The sequence below is a fragment of the Diceros bicornis genome, chromosome 17, assembly GCF_020826845.1.
Source record: "Diceros bicornis minor isolate mBicDic1 chromosome 17, mDicBic1.mat.cur, whole genome shotgun sequence".
In the NCBI taxonomy this organism is placed as follows: domain Eukaryota; kingdom Metazoa; phylum Chordata; class Mammalia; order Perissodactyla; family Rhinocerotidae; genus Diceros; species Diceros bicornis.
The window spans coordinates 18,324,442-18,344,962 of NC_080756.1; the positions used below are offsets into that span (position 1 = coordinate 18,324,442).

At 39.9% G+C, this 20,521-nt stretch overlaps 1 protein-coding gene across 14 annotated transcripts in view; it reads right to left on the reverse strand.

Annotated features, from left to right (window-relative positions):
* The window catches only part of SCN8A (sodium voltage-gated channel alpha subunit 8), a 115,650-nt gene that overhangs the window by 80,329 nt on the left and 14,800 nt on the right, over positions 1–20,521 (reverse strand). For 4 of the 14 annotated variants that reach the window (XM_058558227.1, XM_058558224.1, XM_058558221.1 and 1 more), the window contains exons 1-3: positions 11,222–13,012; positions 10,438–10,566; positions 8,785–8,876 (exon numbers count right to left, since the gene is read on the reverse strand). The exons of 1 other annotated variant lie outside the window; for it this stretch is intronic. In XM_058558227.1, the coding sequence (XP_058414210.1) occupies positions 8,785–8,876; positions 10,438–10,566; positions 11,222–11,301 (301 nt within the window). In that variant the 5' untranslated portion in view covers positions 11,302–13,012. Of the gene's footprint in view, positions 1–8,536; positions 8,629–8,784; positions 8,877–10,437; positions 10,567–11,221; positions 13,013–13,255; positions 13,375–20,521 lie in introns of those variants that run through there. 9 more of the 14 variants (XM_058558229.1, XM_058558228.1, XM_058558233.1 and 6 more) reach the window with 4 other exon arrangements.

Below are 20,521 nucleotides of genomic sequence, written 5' to 3' on the forward strand. Positions count from 1 at the left end.
AAGCTCTTATTTGCCTCAGAGCCTTCATACACGCTGTTCCCTCTGCTTCCTTCCATTCCCTTGTCCTACCTGTCTAACTCCTATTCGTCCTTCTGGTCTCAGCTTGAATATCAATTCCTCCAGAAAGCCCTTCCCTGACTTCACAACTCTTCTCCCTCCTCCATTATTATTAATATTTTAATAGCACCTTATACTTTCCTCTGCAGCATTTATCATAGGCATAATTAATTATTTATGACTGTCTCGTTCACAGCTGTATCTATACTGCTTAGCCCACAGCGGGTACTCAGTAAATATTAGCTGAATAAACAAATGGAAAAATCAGGGATTGAGGAGGCTTCCCGGTTGGAAAGAGAACTACTGGGAAGTTTAAAAGCCAGTTAAGTGAAAAGGTACTATAATATTTTCCCAAGAGCTCTGGAGATGCCAATGTATTAAAAAGGTTAATTATTATCAATTCAGTCTTTATGCTTTGTCTTTCCATTTAAAAATATACCTTCTCTGTATCACATACATGCCCTGTTCTCTACAACTGACCTTTTTTCTGCCCTAGATTAAAAACAAAATAAAAAAACATTTAACCCACTTGAATTTGAGGTTTAAATGCAAGCCACTGGTCCAAATTTGAACCTGCAGGTAGATTTCTTAACTCCACAGGGAGAGATCAGTGACAGGAGACACAGAAAAATATGGCTGTGGGTTCATGATGTTTGGGTCAAAACTAAGTCTACATGTGGCCCTCCTGGGCATGCCCAGACATCAGGCTATCCACAGGACATGGCCAACGAAGCACCGAGCACTCCTGGGTGCCAATGCACCAGGACAAACGGAAGGCAGACACAGAGCCTTGACACACAAGCCTCAAAGGGATCTCATCCCCGATCCGCTTCTGAAGGCAAGAGTATCGGACTGAAATTCAAGGGAATCCTCATGCTGGCTTTGAAGTGTGAGGCTGGGGAGATAATTACTAATCTTAACCAAGTTATACCAGTTACTTATGTGACCTGAGCAACACACCTAACCCCTTGGAATCTCAGTTTTGTCATCTTTAAAATGGGGATAATTATAGTTGAGTATCATAGGGCTGTTGTGAGGATTAAGTATAACTTATATACACACTTAACAAAGCCCCTGGTACACAGTAAATGACTCAAGTGTTAAGCTTTTTTGTTTACCTCAGTTTACTCATCTATAAAAAGATATTTACAACACCAGCCTCACTGGGTTGTTGTGAGGTTTAAACAAGATCAGGAATGTAAAACACCAAGGACAGTGCCTGGCACTTCACACTCGTCAGCATCACAGCTAAACGTAGGTCGCCCTCCTCCAAGAGAGATGACAGGGTAATGATGCTGCACGGCTAACCTTACATGACAGTGCTCTAATGAGTGACATGGACGTGACTCTTCTTTTGCTGTATTTTGCAAGTAATCACCTAGAAGTTTCAAAGTTGAGTCCAATAGTGGTAACAGAGGCTGTGCCTAACAGGACCTGGCACAAACCAGGCACTCAATATATTTTTATTGAAAGAGTAAATGAATAAGAAATTTTCTTTCCTCTCACACAGATATCCTGAGAGGGATCTAAGAGACATTAAGGGATAAAGAGCCAAGAGTTAGACTGCAGAGACACTAAAGTGTGCAAAGGCCTATGTATTCTTACAGATGGGCCTTCCGTGGAGACTGTGGCCACCAAAGGGATCGGGAAGAGCTTGTCCGGGCTCCAGAACACAAGGCATTTCTAACCCGATTCCTTTTCCCCTCACAGGGCTGTGCAGAAAGAGCACCAGACAGTGAATCAGAAAGCAGGAGTTCTATTCCACGCTCGGCCACTGTTTATGACCCACTGTGTTTCAGAACGCATTTAAGGTTACCTCTCAGTCTCATTTCCTCATGTGCAGAATGCGGATAAACACAGGAGTACATGGCAGTGGGCAGTGGAGGAGAAGCTGAAGGATCTTCTCTAAAAGTCTTTAAAAATAGGGCAGAGATACTTATTTCTTTGAGACTGCTGAAATTTCAATCTTTTATTCCTAAGGCCCTGGGGAAATTGCATCATAGTCACACAGCTAGGTAAGAAAGTATTGACAGTATAAAATAGAAGGCAGTCATAAAGAAGTAAAAACTGCTCCAGTGTTATGGAACTTATTTCCATAAGTTGCTAAGGAATAGAAAAGTCCTTCATTGTATCTGGCTGGGCTGAGGCAGGTCTATATTGGGTCAATAACTCAATTCTAATCTCCTAAAATTATACAGTTCTGTTTTCAAAGTCAAAGGGTGATTTAAAAAAAGAAGAGTTGACTAGGTCATTGAAGATTGGTTGTAAAGTTTCTTTTCCTGGACTTCTTTATGAAGAGCTGATACAGCCATCTCTCCTGAATGGTTCAGACAATCACCTATCTGAACATTGGATGATCGTTCAAGGCCCTTTCTATTTCAAATAAATTGACAAATGAGTTGTAATCTGTCATTTGGATTAGTAACAAGCGTATAATACTACAAAATAGTCAAACCAATGCATTTGTGATATAAATAAATAAATAAAAATTTTAAAAAACATATAATTTTAGCATGCGTCTAATCTGATTTTCCTGGGCTGGGAACTCCCTGGACAGTTCCAAACCCATATAATAGGAAATTCCAGGCCATGAACTCAAACTATCCCCTGTTCCATAAGGGTGGGCTCCCAGCAGCCTTGTTTGTAGGAAGTGACCTTCTCTTAGTAGGTTATAGATGTTAAAGTGGACATCTGACCTAAATTCAGATCCTTTCCTCTAGGAATTTGGAATGGGACAAGAGAGAGTCCAGTATTCTTTTCGTGTGGTGGGAAAGATAATATATAAATTTGGGAGCTAGGTGATTGCCATATTCTGTCATTATATCAGGATGCGTCTGAGACGTAAAGGCAGTTAGTGTGCTAAGAGATAAAGGAAATAGACACATGGAGAGAAGAGAGATGAAGACAAAGTACTTCCTGGTATCTGGGGCTTTCTGGCTCTGCATTCTGGTTTCACTGGCTTCCAGAAACCCAAAAGCATTCCAGTCCTTGGATTCCCTAAAGTAACTCCTGTATCCTTTCAGTTGCAACCAGAGATGCTAAACTAATACACCAACCCTACACGGACCTCATCACTTTGCTGGGGATCAACCCGAACGCTCACAATCAGCTAGTTTAACATCTCTTCTCCATAAACTAGATGTCATCGCTGTAGAAATCTGTAAACATGAGTCCAGAAAGCTAAAAAACAAAAAATAAGATTCTTCAAGTGTTTTGCTTTGAAGTCTGAGGCTTACATCAAATTCTTGGTGAGAGTTCTTTCAGCTTTCAAGAAGTTTAAGTAGAAACTTAAGTTGGAAGTGGTATTCAGCTGCTTATACTTCACAGGAGCTCAGGGAAACAAATCTTAATTAAGCAAGAATAATCACTAAACAACACTAACTATTGCCATCTAAAAAGTTTACTCTCTAAGATTCTCATCCAGATCACTAGGAGAAAATTAGAGGAAGGCACAGGAGGAAGAAAGGTGATGTGGCTTAATGTTTGCAAGTGAAGGTAGGTACAGGATTACACACAATACTAAATGAAAAAGGGCACTGGATTATACATTGGCCTCAGCCAAGACTCCTCTTCCTTCCATTAGGGTTGATAATTATGAAGGACTATACTTGCAGACATCAATGCCAATTTACGGAGATGACACCATCAATGCATTTCTTAAGCTCAAGTTTTAGAGTCTTGCCAGCAGTGGCTGCCACGTACTAGTAAAAGCAGCTAAGCAAAAGTGCTCCCTGCTACCACCAACACAGGTCAATAAAGGTAAGAAGTTGCTGGTAGAATTCCTGACCTGATACGTGCAAGAATGGAGAATGCCACTGTTCTGGCTGTAAGGAGAAGCTGTCTTGCTTCTTCTATTGGCTCACAACACCACATACCAGAACAAGCAAGATACTGACTGAAAACTGATTATCCAAAGCAGAGCAGAATGCTCCTTCAAACGACTCCTACACAACAGAGTGTGCAACAGAAGCCACGTGGGGGCAAATTGGACAGCGAGAACTCTTGGAAAAGGCTAACATTAACTAGCATTGGGATATCTGAGCAGAAGCAGTTAATACATTTACTACAGATCAAGAAAAGACAGCTGGACCCAATGTACAGACAGGTCGGCTACCAGAGAAGAAGTTGGACATTTAAGGAAGTTTGAGAAATAGGTGAAGCTACAGCCACAGAATTTTACTCCACTCTATTTCCAAAGGCACCTCTGAACCTCCTGTCTCCATTCATGACTCCCGGCAAACCCCTGAACAAATGAGCAGAACCTGCTTATGTGCTAAGTCCAGAGAAATCAGCCATGCATACTGGGAGCTTCCACAATGGTGATGTCAGATTATAAATAAATTTATATTTCCTAGTTTGTGGCTCAAGTTGAGAAATCTAACTGGTTTGAAGCAATGTGAGCTAATTCTCCTACAACGTTAACATTGGAACAGGCCTCAATAGCAGTAACAAGCAGTTCTCACCCCAGAGGAAAGAACAGTTCCCCAGTTCCCAGACAAGTCCTGGGGTAAGGTCGTGCCAGGTCAACTTTCCTGCTGCAGATTCAATCCTCACAATGATACTTCTTGAAGGTTCTTCAGATCAAGAGTAATTTGGGAGAGAGTTGGTGGCTGTAGACTTATTTACTCAAGACCAGATTCATATCACAAAGTCTGACCAAAACTAAACTAGCTCTCAAAGGTGCGGCAGCGGGGTCACGTGAGTCTCCAGTGTTTTCCCCTTAGGACCACTGTATTAAACTTCAGTTATCCTTTCTGAGAAGCAAAGTGGGAAAAGGAGAAATACAAAAGCAACTGAATTAATAGCTAGAAAACTTTAAAAGAAACAGTGAGTCTGAATATAGTCTTAAAACACTTTCTATCCTCCTTCACTAGGCAGCAGAAATTGCCATACTCATAATGTATAAATTTAAAGAAAGAGCTTTCTTTGTGAACACTGGGGTGGGAATGAGAAGGGCCCGTCATTTTCCCTGCTTCTTACCTGATACGACAGGTAAAGAGAGAAAGTAACAGAAATGAAAGTAGAGAAATAAAAAATCCAAGAGAAAAATAACCAAGAAATTACAACCCTAAAGAGAGTAAAATGATATTAAATAGGTGTTGACAAATAGAGAAGAAGTAGTGGTTTTGGGCAGCCATCTAAATGATGATGGATATGAAAGGGAACTGACAAGTGAGGCCCTCCCAACTGGTTTTATTTACACCACTACATGCTACTCTCTAAGAAAAACCCGAGTCACCTGCTCTGAGATGTCCACCCAATCTTTGAGCACGTTAGTCCTATGGCACATGGTCAAAGCATGCAGAAGATAAAACTTGTGACAAAGTCACTTACAAATTCATTTTTTTACCTGGGCCCCATAGAAATACAAAGAGAAAACAAATGTTTTAAGACATATGAATTTCAACACAGAATACTTCAATATCAAGTTGAATTCGGCAAATTCCAGTGCAAAGAAAATTTAGAAAGGGTCTCTTCCTACAACTGACCCTGTTAGGACAGAGCTTGCATGCACTGTTCTTCAAGTCAAGCCCTCTGAAGCAAAAGGGAAACCATAAATGATACATATCTAGGTCTTGAGTTAGCAAATAAAGAGGGTCAGAATGTGGGTTTTGTCTTTTCTAAGCTACAAGAAGGCTCTAAATCAAAGCGTCTCTTATACAAAAGCCTGGAGCTAACTGATGTGCTGTAGTCTCCAATCTTCTGGGAGTCCCGGCAGCCCCGACACACTCAGAATATCCACCAAAGGTGCTAAGAGGGAGGGCAGCATCAGCCCAGGGGAGCTGGGTGAGTGCTCTAGGAAAGGGAAAAGTCTCACAAAGGGAGATGAGAGCTTTGTGAAATCTTGCAGACCCCAGTGTCAGTTCTGTGGTTGCTCTCACTTCTCTTTCTGGCAGCTTCGGGAAAGGCTATAATGAAACTGGGAACAGAAGGCAAAAAGAGAAACAATTCCACAGAAGTAATCCATGAGAAAACTTGGTATGCAAAACAATGGTTTTTACTAAGAGGGAACTATGGCCCAGCTCTACAACAGTGGAACCAAAATGATCTAGATTTCCAATCAAGAGACGGCCTCGGCTCTACTGACTCATACACTGGTGCTCCCATCTGGAAGGAGACTTGGGTCACAGGCAGGTAGGAGTAGGACAGCAGTCCTCTATAAGTAGAATGGGGAACAAAAGGACTTGGGATTAAAAGTCACACTTTATTTCAAGTATCAATTATACCACTCACTGATAGTGATCTAATACTGGCTTTATTATCCCTTAAAGTTATTTTTCATCCCAGTTAACCTCCCAAAGCTCAATTTGGGGTGTTTCTAGAAATAGGAACCCAGGAATCTATTTCAAACTGTTAAGCTGATGTCTAAATCTTGATACAAACCCTGTCTTTGGGTTTAGGTTTCTTCTTTGTGATAATAACTGCTACTACTAAAATCATTTATGGAGCACTACTATGGGCCAGGCACCATGTTTATAGAGTTTACATACATATGGTACTGGAGTATTAAGGACAAATAATGTGACATCGGTCAAGAGCTATCTCGCAGAAATGCTGGGGTCAGAAGTTAACCATATAGCAGAGACAGAGACAGAAGCTAAGAGCTAGACCAGAGATAGCATCTGCTGCCCTAGTTAGTGAACAGAACGCAGCTTTCCAATTTAATTCTGGAAGAGAAGTTTTGAGATCACAAGAACATAAAGAGACAGATGCCTTGCAGAGTGCACTGGGGGAAGGGAGCAGAAAACATGGGATCATATTTAAAAGAGGCCAGAGGAGGAGAGCCACCAAAGGAAAAATGAAAGTAAAGACTTGGTGCTCCAGATGCCTTAAAAAATAAGACAAGGCCTAAAGGTTAGGCCACCATCAATGAGCTGTGTGAGGCTGCCTGGAGAATGTGCTCGGTTTTCTGTCATATGGATTTAAAATGCCCGGTAACTAAACCTTGATAAGTCAGAGTTGCAGTCTTTTGCCAAGAATATACTCCAACTGACCCCCAGCCTCTGCTTGATAAGGAGGAAGCTACCAGTGCTAAAAATAAAGGAATTCATTTTTAGTAGGGCCCAAATTACGGGCCCACTTCATGGCCCAAATCTGTAAATGGAGAAACGGAGGTTGACGTTCCTTGAGGTTCTGAGTAGCCACATTCCAAGTCTGCTCTCTCCAGGATTCTGCCTCTGTGCTCCTCTCTCTTGGTATTTGGTATTTAGATAATGTTGAAAGGGGAAGAGAGGAATATTTCTCAGCCACAAGGAGAAGAGCCACATAATGCCAGGAATGGGATGCCTCGTTCTTCACGTCCGTTTCTACAAAACTGCAGTGGAAAGCCCGGTCTCTTGGAAGTCTTCCCTGAAAACCTTTGAACACAACCGAAGTCCAATCAGCAACGACACAGTCTTGACTTCTGCCACATTACTGCCAGTACGTCTCAGGCTCGCAAAACTAAAATACCTTTCCTTCCAGATTTCAAGACTGGTCTTTAAAAAAATAATTAAGTATTACCCAGTAGCAAGGGTTTCAATTAAATTAATAGATCTTAACCTGGGGTCCACAGATGGGCTTCAGGGGGGTCTGTGAATTTTCATCTGATTCTCAAAAGGATCTAAAACCTTCAAACGGTTAAGACTTGGCTTTTGGTTTAAGGTTGGGCTACCTCAACCAGGACCAAAAAGAAAAAGGCAGAAAATTTAAAGAGATTGTCAATCAACTACCTCTCAGCCACCCACTGATTCCTTTTTTTCCTTCTCAAGTTTCTGTACTTTTTGTTTGCCCACACATTTAGATGTATTTTATCTTACCTTTGATTTTTTTAAACAGCACCTGCATAAGCTTTCATTGGGATTTATGTTTGAGAACAGTCTCTGAATATATGGATAGTAGATGTCTACTGGTTCTTATTCCAGTGAAACAGACAGTGACAGAATGTGATAGACAGTGGTTACTAAAGTTTAGTTCATTAACTCCAAGGCTCTTAAATTTGTTTATAACACTGGACTAGTTAAACGGATAGATCTCTTCTGTGATTAAATAATTCCAATGACATAGTAACAATAAAAGTACAATTCTTCAAATAATATCCCATCAGCAAACCATGCCATAGGAAGCCTAGAAACCACAAGCAATGAAATGATGGTGAATGTTAAAATTACTGTAATTCCATGAGGCCAGGAAGCAAATGATTTATATTCAAAGACACAGCTAGCTCTGTGACAATTTTTTCAGGTATTGTAAGATCCAAGTGATTCTTAAGCACGTGCTTTTTCAAAGCATGGATGGAATGGGGGCTGCATGCCTGGCAAGCACTGTCAGAGAAAGTGCCTAAGGACCAAAGGGCCATTCCAGAGAATGTCTCCCAGGAAAAACATGCTGAATGCAAGGCCATGTCAACCGTGCTGACGCCGGTTTAGAATGTAGCGGACAAAATGGATGGAGGGGAAAGAGATGAGGCCAAGTCAGTCTTGTGTTTAAATTTTCTCACCTGGAATTACAGAGATAGTTTTCAAAGCTCGGAGAACCCTGAATGTTCTCAGCGCTGAGACATTGCCCAGGTCCACAAACTCTGTCACATATCTGTAGTAAGGGAGGTCACACACAGACACGAATGACAAACACAGACACAAACACAAACACCAAAGGAAAAAAACAAAACCACAGCAAAACAAAAAGTACAATACGTCACATCAGGGCCCTAACCCAACACCTAACACCAACCCCGGGCCATCTTACCTGGGATTACCGAAATAGTTTTCAAAGCCCTCAGTACCCTGAAAGTGCGTAGAGCTGAAACATTGCCTAGGTTTACAAACTCTGTTATATACCTGCAGAATCAAACCAAAGTTAACTTGTAATGGTACCACTGGGCGAGGGGTTGAGAACGGGGGGGAAGAAAGGGTCTTATATACAAGCTATGATTTCATTTTTTTCCTTGAAAAAGAAAAGTTTCAAAATATAAACATAAGGAACACATCTTTTTTTCAGTTGGGCAAGAAGAATTCAAAAGTATATTTGAAAGAACTGATACAACCAGCAGGCTCCTGGGGCTTACTCTCTTAATCAGCATTGTGATGCGCAGATCCCAATCAGAACAACTACTCTCCGTCCATTCACTTTTTTTAGTAAAAAGGAAGGCCAGGAGGTATCAAAGGCTTATGTCCCCAAGTTTTGTGAACAATTTCTTAGGAAAAAGAGACAAATTTCTGCAGCAGGAGCCCCACAGAAACAAATCTACATTAAAATAACTCCTTAGTTGACAATGGCAAAAATGCCTAAATGTCTGTATATATGACTTATCAAAGAGTTGTCTGCATATCTTTGCAGTCATGCCTACAGATGAAGTTTTAGCTTGTGACATACAAAAGCAGGGCTCAGTAAAATCCAGATCATGGGATCAGAGCAAATATTGTGTTAAGTGCCCATTTTATCACCAGCAAGGACATTAAATTTTCAGTGAACACCAATGTGTATTCATAGTGCTAGAAAGCTAGAAATTGCCTTAATATGACAGAAAGTCAAAGCTCCAGTTTCAAATATTCAATGCATGTCATTCATTCACATTTTACAGTTGAAATACATCTTTATATCTGATTCTCAGAGCCATACATACACAAATGCACTCCATCTCTTATACATCATGCACACACACACACACACACGATCTAGACAACACCGTTACCCCCTACCAAACCACAAAGTATTTTCCCAGTTTAGAAATAAATATAATAAAGTCTGCTATAACCCTTCCATCATCAGCTAAGTTTCCCAGAGACACATCTTCATTGTTCAAACAACACAAATTACCAAGAGCAGCTAACACACCCATGTGGAGTTACACTAGTCTCTAGCAATAGTTTACGGTTCTGGTCAGTAATTCTTTAGGAAGTGACCAGTTTGGATAACTTGGCTCATGTTTTGACTCTAAAATGTGCTCTGAAGTCTGCAACATCTGGCCAGCCTCATGAAATTATATGTGATATAACATACCCAGGAAACAGATGTTCAGCTTAAGGTTTACATTTAAAGGATTTCAAGTCTTCACCAAGGCCGCCTAGTGATAAATGTGCAAACCTTGGTCCAGTTATAAGGGGGAAGAAAGTATGAGGGAGTGTCTGCGCGAAATCTCTTCTTGCTTTCTCTCCCAGCTGAAAGCCTCTGCTTACCTTCTCCCATATGAACACACTATCATTACCTAACCACAAGAGACCTTCACAAGCAAGTTACAGGCATAAGCCCATACGGCCTTACATGGTTATCCATTAATTCCTCATACAACTGTGCCCACAAACTCACACTTACAAACACTGTCATACAAACACACCCAGGAGTGAAACCACACACACATAATCACACTCAGAATACCAATAAAGTAAGCAGAGAACTTACGCCATCATGATGACACTGAAATCTAACCAGTTCCATGGATCCCGTAAAAAGGTAAAGCCATCTATGCAGAAACCTCTTGCAATGATTTTCACTAGTGATTCAAATGTATAAATCCCTGTGAACGTGTACCTGTCAAAGAAATGGATAGCTTGAGGTAATTTCTGAACAGACAGAAACTTTAAACACATCTTTTAAGATAACACTTGCCTGAAGCACGGCTTCAACTAACAGAGACAAAACCAAAAGGGCACAGCCTATGCAGCCGAAAGGAAGTGAGGAAGAGAAATGGAAGCTTTGAATGAAACTTACTGAAATGCACAAACCAAGAACTTTGGAATGCTGTATTGGGTCCTGATGGGTATTGCAAAGAAATAACTCTGTTCTGCCATAGAGTCCGTGATCATTTTGAACCAGGTGAAGAGGCCTCAGAGCTGTTTTTAACTTTAGACAAGTCAAAAAGAAAGGGGAACCTAATATTGGAGAAGGCGGCAGTATCATTAGGACCTGAGGTACAAGATGGTGAGGGGACAGCAAGCCAATTCAGTGGCTAGCACAGGAAAGGGTAGAGGTGAGGGGCGTAGCTTCCAGAACATACTTTCTCTTTCTAGAGTTGATTTATAAGGATATTTCCTAGCTTCCACATGCGTCCTCACCATTTTCAGTGAAATAAAGAGTGGGCAATAACTAATTTTTTCCTTGATGGATAAACTTGTGCAAAGCAAGATTCAGTGACTGAAAATCTTTAAAACAAGCAAGCAGACAAATAAGGAAATGAGCCACTTACTCCACATTCTTCGACCACTCAGGAGGGTTACTAAAAGTCATGAATACACAGTTGGTCAAAATAGTGCACATAATGATCATGCTAAATACTGTAGAAAAGAGTCAAGGGAGAATATACAGAGTATGGCCTGTTTTTTCCCCAGAAAGCAAACATATTTCACATTGGGTGTCATGAGAATTAAATCAGTGAGCTGAAAGGAGACAAAGCACAGAACAGGAGGAAAAGGCAAGGTGATAACGAAAACTGGTCACCGCCATCAACACAGAATGCCCCGCACATATCCACACCTGACCAGAGACCTGTGGGTGGACACAGCAGGGTGGCCACTCTCTCGCTTTCAAGAGGGCTGTCACTGTTCTACTCCTTTTGGATAAAACATTTCCCCCTCTTACCACTTTCACCTCAACTACGGAATAAGCCTCTAAATACTTTTGTGCGTAGTAACCAGAAATCTACCAGGATACCAGACACCAAAGTCATCAGGTGAGAAAATAAATTTAATCTATATTATTTGGTACTCATTTATTGTTAAGCTAATTATCTTGCATAACTAGTTATTTGAAAATCTCCATGTAATTAAGGGTTTACTTTTTTCCCTAGTCCTCCAAAGGGTTGAACAGTCCTTGGGGGGCGAGGCCACAGCCAATGTGTGCTGAATTTGTCCAGTTTGAGAAAGCAGCTGTGGCACGTTGGGTAAGGATTTCAGGACATCTGCACTACCATACTCCTCTAAGAATCGGGTAATGGGGCAAATTCATCTGATCACTCTGAAATGTTTATGGATAGCAAACCGTTTTGTTGCCATTTCAGTTCCATCCAGGATCTTTCTCAGCCCTTTCTGTTCTTGTCTACTGAGAAAAATTAAACTGCTTCAGGTCAGCACGAGTTACTCAAACTGCCACTTTAACAAGCACAGATGCCATATCTCATTCGCTGCTAACTCACTCTCTCTTGCTAATGGCCTTCACCATCTTCATTCTATTAGTGGAGTTTTAAAAAGAAAAAATACTTCTTACAGCTGCATTTTTCTTCACCACAGCCAGATTTTTCTTCAGGGAACAGTAACATGTTCTGGTCAGAAAAGAAAAAACATTATCTTCTGATCCACCAAAAAGAGAAGAAGTCCGTTGTGAATTATTTATTTCCTTGCAAACCTTCAGATTTCAGTATTATGTCGCTTGTAAACCACAGATTTCAGAACCAGGTTGCTAAATTCTTAGGGTTAATAAAATGTGGCAAAGGCTCAGCAAACCAATTTACCAAGTTGCAACTGCTGGTGTCCTCAAGCTACTTGGAGGATAGGATACTCTTTGAAGCACGAGACTAAGTACTGTCAAATTAAATACCAACCATGAAAGTTTAAAGTCACTGAGCAGAGTTGCTAAACCCATCACATAATTTTTCATCTGTCATATGCGCTCTTATATTAATAAGATATAAAAGTCAGGCCACATGAATATATCGGCATTTTCTATTTAAGAGGAGTAAAAATACCAGAAAAGATTCATATCAATCCTACAATCTAGATCTGAACCTCTGTACCAAGGAGGCCATTTAATCTGAGAAACTATGTCAGATACTTTCTGAGCTCACTGCTCAAGAAATCAAAAAAATCCAAGGCAGATCTCTAAAGCATTCATTTAACCACTTGTAACTCAAGAAGTAGCTTTCAAAAAATTCTAATAATGGACTTTCATACATTAAAAAACTGAATAATCTGCCTCAGGATGAAATTAAAAAGTCTGAGCACTTTAAAAAGTAAAACTTCAGTAAAAGGTTACCATTTTAATTTGTCCCTCTTAATGCCACCAACAAAATTCCAGACTCCTGTGATATCATCCTAAGAAAAAAGAATTTGCTGAAGCTCAGCTCCGGATATGGCAGAAGTTCATTCTTAAACTTCTGACCGCTGGAAGTTTACCAACCACGCTACTGGTAAAATACTTAATATACAATTCAGTAGTCAAAATTCAGAAACATGCACCAGCGACCATGCAGTTGCTACGCTCACTCCACATTTGCAGAAAAGGATATGAATGTATCAAAATTTTAATAGCTATTCTTCTTATCAGGTTAAAAGGACTTAAAATGTACAAGGCAGGCGTGGCACTAAATCTGAAGAGAGTTTTCCCTCTGTTTAATACTACAAAGGTCTGTGGAGAAAGAAAAAGAGAAATTATTAAAGCATGGGAATTAATCACTACACGAAACAACATTTTTCTAGGCAAGAAATAAATTCAAACGTACTTAGAATTTTTACTTCCCAATTTGGTTTCTAAGGCAAGAAGCCTTAAGGCAATACATCTCTCTTTCCCTCGCCTCCCTCCCCTGCCCTGCCCCAGATTATATTACAAATACCTGGCACTACTGTAGCAGTTTTACAGAATAAACTCATTTCTTCCAGAAACAAGCCATTTGAATTATACCTAAGCTATCTATGCCAGCTCTAGACAAGATTCTGAAGTTCATTAATTTAGGATTCATTCACTCAACAAACGTTCACTGAGTGCCTACGTGTGCCAGTCAATGCTCTGGGTACTTGGGAACGATCAGCAAACAGGGGTACCCTATGCGGGGATCTTATATTTTAATGAGGAGGGAAGACAATAAATAAAAAACCCTATGAATGTGTAAAGTCTATAGAATGTGGTAAGTGCTATGGAAAAAGGAGGAAGATGAGAGAAAAAGAGGTCCCCAGTGCTGGGCTCAGGGGATGGGTGACCAGTTAAAGGAGGTGGTCAGGGTAAGTCCACTGAGAAGAGAGATTTGAGCAAAGACTTGAAGGAAGTGAGAAGAGTTCTTCATTCCACCAAATTTACTCTATCTCACTTTTAAGAGCCTCCATTATCAGCCTTGCCAAAATCATTCAGCCCTATTTCCCAGCATGAAACTTCCTGTCTTGCCAAACGAGTGCACGTTATAATAATTCGTAATTTTGGCCTTTGCTCACATTGCTCATCCTACCCAGAATGCCTTTTCTTGCCTTAGGAATTCAATTCAATTAAAATATTTTTGAGCAGCTATTTTGTGCCAAGCATTGTGCTGAGCTCCTGGGATACAAAATTGACTAAAATTATACTTTTAGGGAAGACACACATGTGAACTAGCAATTATGATGCAGAGTAAATACAAAGTTCAATAACAAAAATATGCGTAACGTATGAGAGGCAGCAGGAGGAAGGGATATTTTCCCCTTGGGTGGGGAATGAAAGGGAGGAGAATGAGCTGGGAGATGTTCACAAAGGAAGGTGACTAATATTTGGAAGGGGTTTTAAAGGATAAGTAGAGATTAAGAGATATAAATTGGGCAGATAAAGGGGGAAGGGTTGGCAAGGAAAGGGAATAGCATAGAATGTGTAAAGCACAGTGAGTTGCATATAACTGTGGGTTGTTTTCAGGGAACTGACAAGTATTGAGTGTGATAGAGGATAAAATAGAGAAGGGGGAGCAGCAGACTGTGAAGCTGGAGAGATGCAGGGCCTACTAGACTGAGGTCCTAAAGAGACAAGGCCCAGGGCCAGCACCCAGCCCCAGCATCTCCCTGTGAGGGTGAAAGGAAAGGGTCAAATGTTAGCCGTTTTAACTAGGGTTTGTTTGTTTTTTTAATTTTAAGCAATACATGCTCATAATTATTTAAAAAAAAAACAATAGGAATAGAAGACTTCCATCTCATTACCCAAAGGTAACCTTTGCATTACCTTTGTGTATCTTGTGTATCTTTCCAGAACTTTTCTGTGTAAATACAAGCACATGGATATAGCCTTAAGGAGACTCTCTTTGTCTCTCTCTCAAATGGGATTTTACTATACTCTCCTGCACCTTACATTAAAAAAATGAACCCCTACAAAGAAAAGCCCAGGACCAGATGGCTTCACTGATGATTCTTAACAAATGTTTAAAGAAGAATTAACATCAACCCTTCACAAACTCTTCCCGAAGATAGAAGAGAAGGGCCCACTTCCCAACTCATTCTGTAAGGCCAGTATTACCTCGACACAAAACCAGACGAAGACATCACAAGGAAAGAAAACTATAGGCTAATATCTCTTATGAATACAGACACAAAAAGCCTCAACAAAATACCAGCAAACCAAATCCAGTAGCAAATAAAAAGGATTATACACCATGACCAAGTGGCATTTATCCCAGAAATGCAAAGATGGTTTAACATAAGAAAATTAATCAATGTAATACAACATATTAATAAAATAAAGGATAATAACCACATGGTCATCTCATTAGATGCAGAAAAAGCATTTGATAAAATCCAACACTCTTTCATAATAAAAACACTCAACGAACTAGAAATAGAAGGGAACTTCCTTAACCCGATAAAGAGCAACTATGAAAAACCCACAGCTAACATCATATTTAATGATAAAAGACTGAAAGCTTTCTCCCTAAGATCAGGAACAAGACAAAGATGTCCACTCTCACCACTTTATTTGACACTGTACTGGATGTTCTAGACACGGCAATTAAGCAAGTAAAACTATTTCTATCTGCAGATGAAATGATCTTGCATATGGAAAACCCTAAGGAATACATACGCACAAAACTATTAGAACTCATAAACAAATTCAGCAAGGTTTCAAGATACAAAAATCAGTTATATTTCTATACACTATAAATAATCCAAAAATGAAATTAAGAAAACAACTCCATTTACAAGAGCATCCAAAAGATGCTCAAATACCTAGGAATAAATTTCACAAAAGAAGTACAAGACTCGTACATTGAAAACTACAAAACATCATTTAAAGAAATCAAAGATCTAAATAAATGGAAAGACATCTTATGCTCATGGATTAGAAGGCTTAATATTGTTAAGAAGGCAACACTCTCCAAACTGATCTACAGATTCAATGCAATCTCTATCAAAATTTCAACTGCATTTTGGGGCAGAAATTAACAAGCTGATCCTAAAATTCATATAGAAATGCATGGGAACCAAAACAGCCAAAACAATCTTGAAAAATAAGAACACAGTTGAGGACTCACACTTCCCCATTTCAAAGCTTGCTACAAAGATATAGTAATCAAGACTGTGGTACTAACATAAGGATAGCCAGATATATCAATAGAATAGAGAGTCCAGAAATAAACCCATACATCTATGGTGAATTGATTTTTGACAAGGGTGCCAAGACAATTCAACGGGAAAAGAGTAGTCCTCAATAAATGGTGCTGGGACAACTGGATAACTATGGGCAAAAGAATGAATTTGGACCTCGATCTCATACCCTATACAAAAATTAACTCAAAATGGATGAAAGACCTAAATGTAAGAGCTAAAACTATAAAACTCTTCGAAGAAAACTCAGGAGTAAATCTTCACATCTTTGGATTAGGCAATGGCATCATAGATGTGACACCTAAAGCACAAGCAACCAAAGAAAAAACAGATAATTGGACTTCATCAAAATTCAAAACTTTTGTGCAACAAACGACACTATCAAGAAAGTGACAAGGCAACCCACAGAAGGGAGAAAATATCTCCAAATCATATATCTAATAAGGGTCTAGCAGCCAGAATAAAGAACTCTTACAACTCAATAGTAAAAAGACAAGTAATCCAATTTAAAAATGTGCAAGGATTTGAATAGACATTTCTACAAAGCAGATATACAAACGGCCAACAAGCACATGAAAAGATGTTCAACGCCATTAGCGATTAGAGAAATGCAAATAAAACCGCAGTGAGATATCACTTCACATCAACCAGGATGGTTACAACTAAAAAAAAAACCTGGAAAATAACAAATGTTGGTAAGGCTGTAAAGAAATTGGAACCCTCATATATTATTGGTGGGAAAGAAAAACGGTTCAGCCACTTTGGAAAACAGTTTGGCAATTCCTCAAAAGTTAAACAATTATACGACCCAGCAATTGTACTCCTAGGTGTATACCCAGGAGAACTGAAAACAGGTGTTCACACAAAAACATACACGAATGTTCATAAAAGCATTATTCAAAATACTGCAAAAGTGGAAAAAACCCAAATGTCCATCAACTGACAAACGGATAAACAAAATGTGGTATATCCATATAATGGGATATTATTCACTCTTTAAAAGGAATGAAATTCTGACACACGCTACAACATGGATGAACCTTGAAGACATTATGCTAAGTGAAATAACCCAGACACAAAAGAACACATATTATATGATTCCACTTATATGAGGTACCTAGAGTAGTCAAATTCATAGAGACACAAAGTAGAATAAAGCTTACCAGGGGCTGGCGGCAGAAAGAATGGAGAGTTATTGTTTAATGGGTATAAGTTTCTGGTCGGGGTGATGAAAAAGTTCTGGAAATGGATAGTGGTGATGGCTGCACAACAATAGGGTGAATGTATTTAATACCACTGAATTGTGTACTTAAAAATGGTTAAAATGGTAAATTTCGTGTTATGTATATTTTACCACAATAAAAAATACACACATTATTACCCGAAGAGTACCCAGTAAGGTGTTATTGATACATTTTTAAAAATCAGCTTTATTTATTGATAACTTTAAAAAATCAGCTTTATTCCAAGCCAAACAATAGAATTAAAAATAGTAATAGCTAAAAGTGGTTCCTAACCCATTGGGAACTTCAGAATGATTTGAGGAGCTTTTTGAAAAATAAAGACATCTCTATTTCAGAAAAAAAGAGAGAGAAAAATTAAACTAAGTATTTATACATGCTACATGGGTAAACCCTGAAAATCTTGAAAAGAATTCAGACACAAAAGGCTACATATTGTACGATTCCATTTACATGAAATGTCCAGAACAGGCAAATCTATGACAGAAAGTCGGTTAGAGGTTGCCTAGGGCTGGATGGAGAGGGCAATGGGGAATCACCACTAATGGATCTCTTTGGGGTGACAAAAATGTTCTGAAATTAGATGGTGGTGATGGCCGTACAACCTTGTGAACAAAAAAATCAATCAATTTACACTTTGGTGAATTTTCTAGCTTGTGAATTATATCTCAATAAAAAACAAACACTGCAACAACAAACAAAATGAACCCTTTAAGCAGTAGAAGACATACAAAAATGTCTAAAGAATGACACCACCAACATCTATGCACCCATCAGTTAGCCTAAGAAATAATGCCTTACCAATACTGCTCCTCTCTGCACCCCTCTCCAAATACACCCCCTCCGTCCCACGGAGGTCAGCATTAGCTGAATTTGGTACTGAGGTCTCACTTTCTTTATGACGTATTTCCAGTTACTCTGAGCTCTCCCTTTTCTGAACTCCTATTATACTCAGAGCTTGTGCCTTTCATTATCCTCCAAGCTTTTTTTTTTTGTTTTTACCCTTCCTTCCACCCTACCCCCTACCCCTAAAACTAGGATTTAAGCCCTCAGAGGGCAGGACTTAATCTCATAGCGCCTCCCACAGTTCCAGTATAACACTGAACACGTGTGCTCCCAAGACAGCATTGCTAGCAGATTTTTAAAAATTTCTCTCATCTTCTGTTCTTTCCTTTCCTCATCTGGCAGAGTCATGCTATTCTCTCCCCAGCAGAAGGGCAGTGCTGGTATTGAGCCATATACGTTCTGGAAACACTCAGTGCGCCATCCCTAGTGTTTGAGATGGCAGTGCGGTAATGTTCTTCTGTACTCGAGTGTCCTGGCTCTGGGGGGGTGTGCTGCAGGGAAAACCTAACCCTAAACGCAGGAGGAAGTACAGGGTAGACCTGGGTGGGCCTGAGACAGGTCAAGGGCCGAGCTGTGACTCTTTCACATTTTGGCTTCCCAAAGAAACAAAGAGCCCAGGACTTCCCTGAAACCCCCTCTCTGAAGTACTCATACCCCTCTGTGTTTCTATAGCAACCCCCTCTATGAAAATGTCAAGGCTTTTAAATAACCTCCTCATTCAACCTCATAATATTCCTGTGAAGTAGGGGTGAAGGAGGGATTATTATCCTCTATGCATTTTACAAAAGCTCAGGAGAGGGACACCACCTAGCAGAGGTCACGCAGCAAAGAGCAGTATGTTATGCCAAGTTTAGAGTCTCTTTCCAGCTTCTACTGTGCCAGACTGAGAGGCAATTTAGTGGCAATATGGCAGAGAAGGAGATTGGTGTGGGGGACGGATTCTCCGGTGAATGAGAAATTCGACCCCCGGGGCACCCTAAATAAAAGCCTAAGCAACAAGGAAAGAAGCGCTGGCCCCCGTCCCAGCATCTAAAAACCACCCCGCCAGGCCTTTGTGAAATCACCTATCTGCCTTAGAAGAAGACAGGCAACAGGATTTTACAAGTAACATACTCTGCACCTTCCATTTCTCTTGTCTCTTAGTCTGGTCATGATGGAAAGACAGGTCTCGAGGTACCACTGAGAGCGTGCCCTATCCAGAATCAGTGCCCGCCCCGTGCCTGCCACACGGCAGAGGCTCAGTAACTGTTTGCCGCCTGTAGGTCTGAGGGGAGGGAAAAGAAGAAGAGGAAAAAGAAAAGAAAGACACTGGGAAATTGAAATTGTTAGACCTTGGCTGAAGGAAAACTAGGAGGCTGCTGGGATTCTGAATTAGCACAGTGATGGGCTGGCAAGGAGACCAATGATCTGGAGGGAAACTAGGTGTCTTTAGTGAACTAAAAAACTGGTTTTGTAGGTAGAAAGGCTTTACTAAGGATATTTTATGTGTAGAGAAATTTCATAATTAATTTGGGGACTGAATACTGAACACAGAATAAAAACAGTTTATCATCACCCCTTTCTAAATACTTACATCCTATACCTTCACCAAGTATAAAAAGAGGAGACCTTTTTTCCTATTCAAAGAGAAATAAACATCTAGTCCACAAGCCTGAAATGAAGGTGAATCCTCCATACTTCAAGTAGCAAATTGTATTACCAAAAAAATACTTTATTCTTAAAATAATTAGATGTACATATGCTTAATTTATATGCAAGCTTTCATAACTGCACCTTTTGCATAAAGCATGATGGTGTCTGGACCAGCACAAGTACGCAAAGCTTAGGAATCTCCCTTTTAACACTGGTGCTTGCACAGCTTATATGAGAGAGAACAGTATATATGAGGGGTCAGCAAACTTCTGTAAAGGGACAGATGATAAATATTGAAGGCTCTGTGAGCCATACAGTCCCTGTTGCAACAACTCAGCCCTGCCACTGTGGTGCAAAAGTAACCACAGACAACATGGAAACAAGTAAGAGTGGCTGTGTTCCAATAAAACTTTATTTATAGACAAGGAAATTTAAATATCATATAATTTTCACACATCACAAAGTATTATTTTTCTTTTGGCTTTTTCCCAACCATTTAAAAACGTA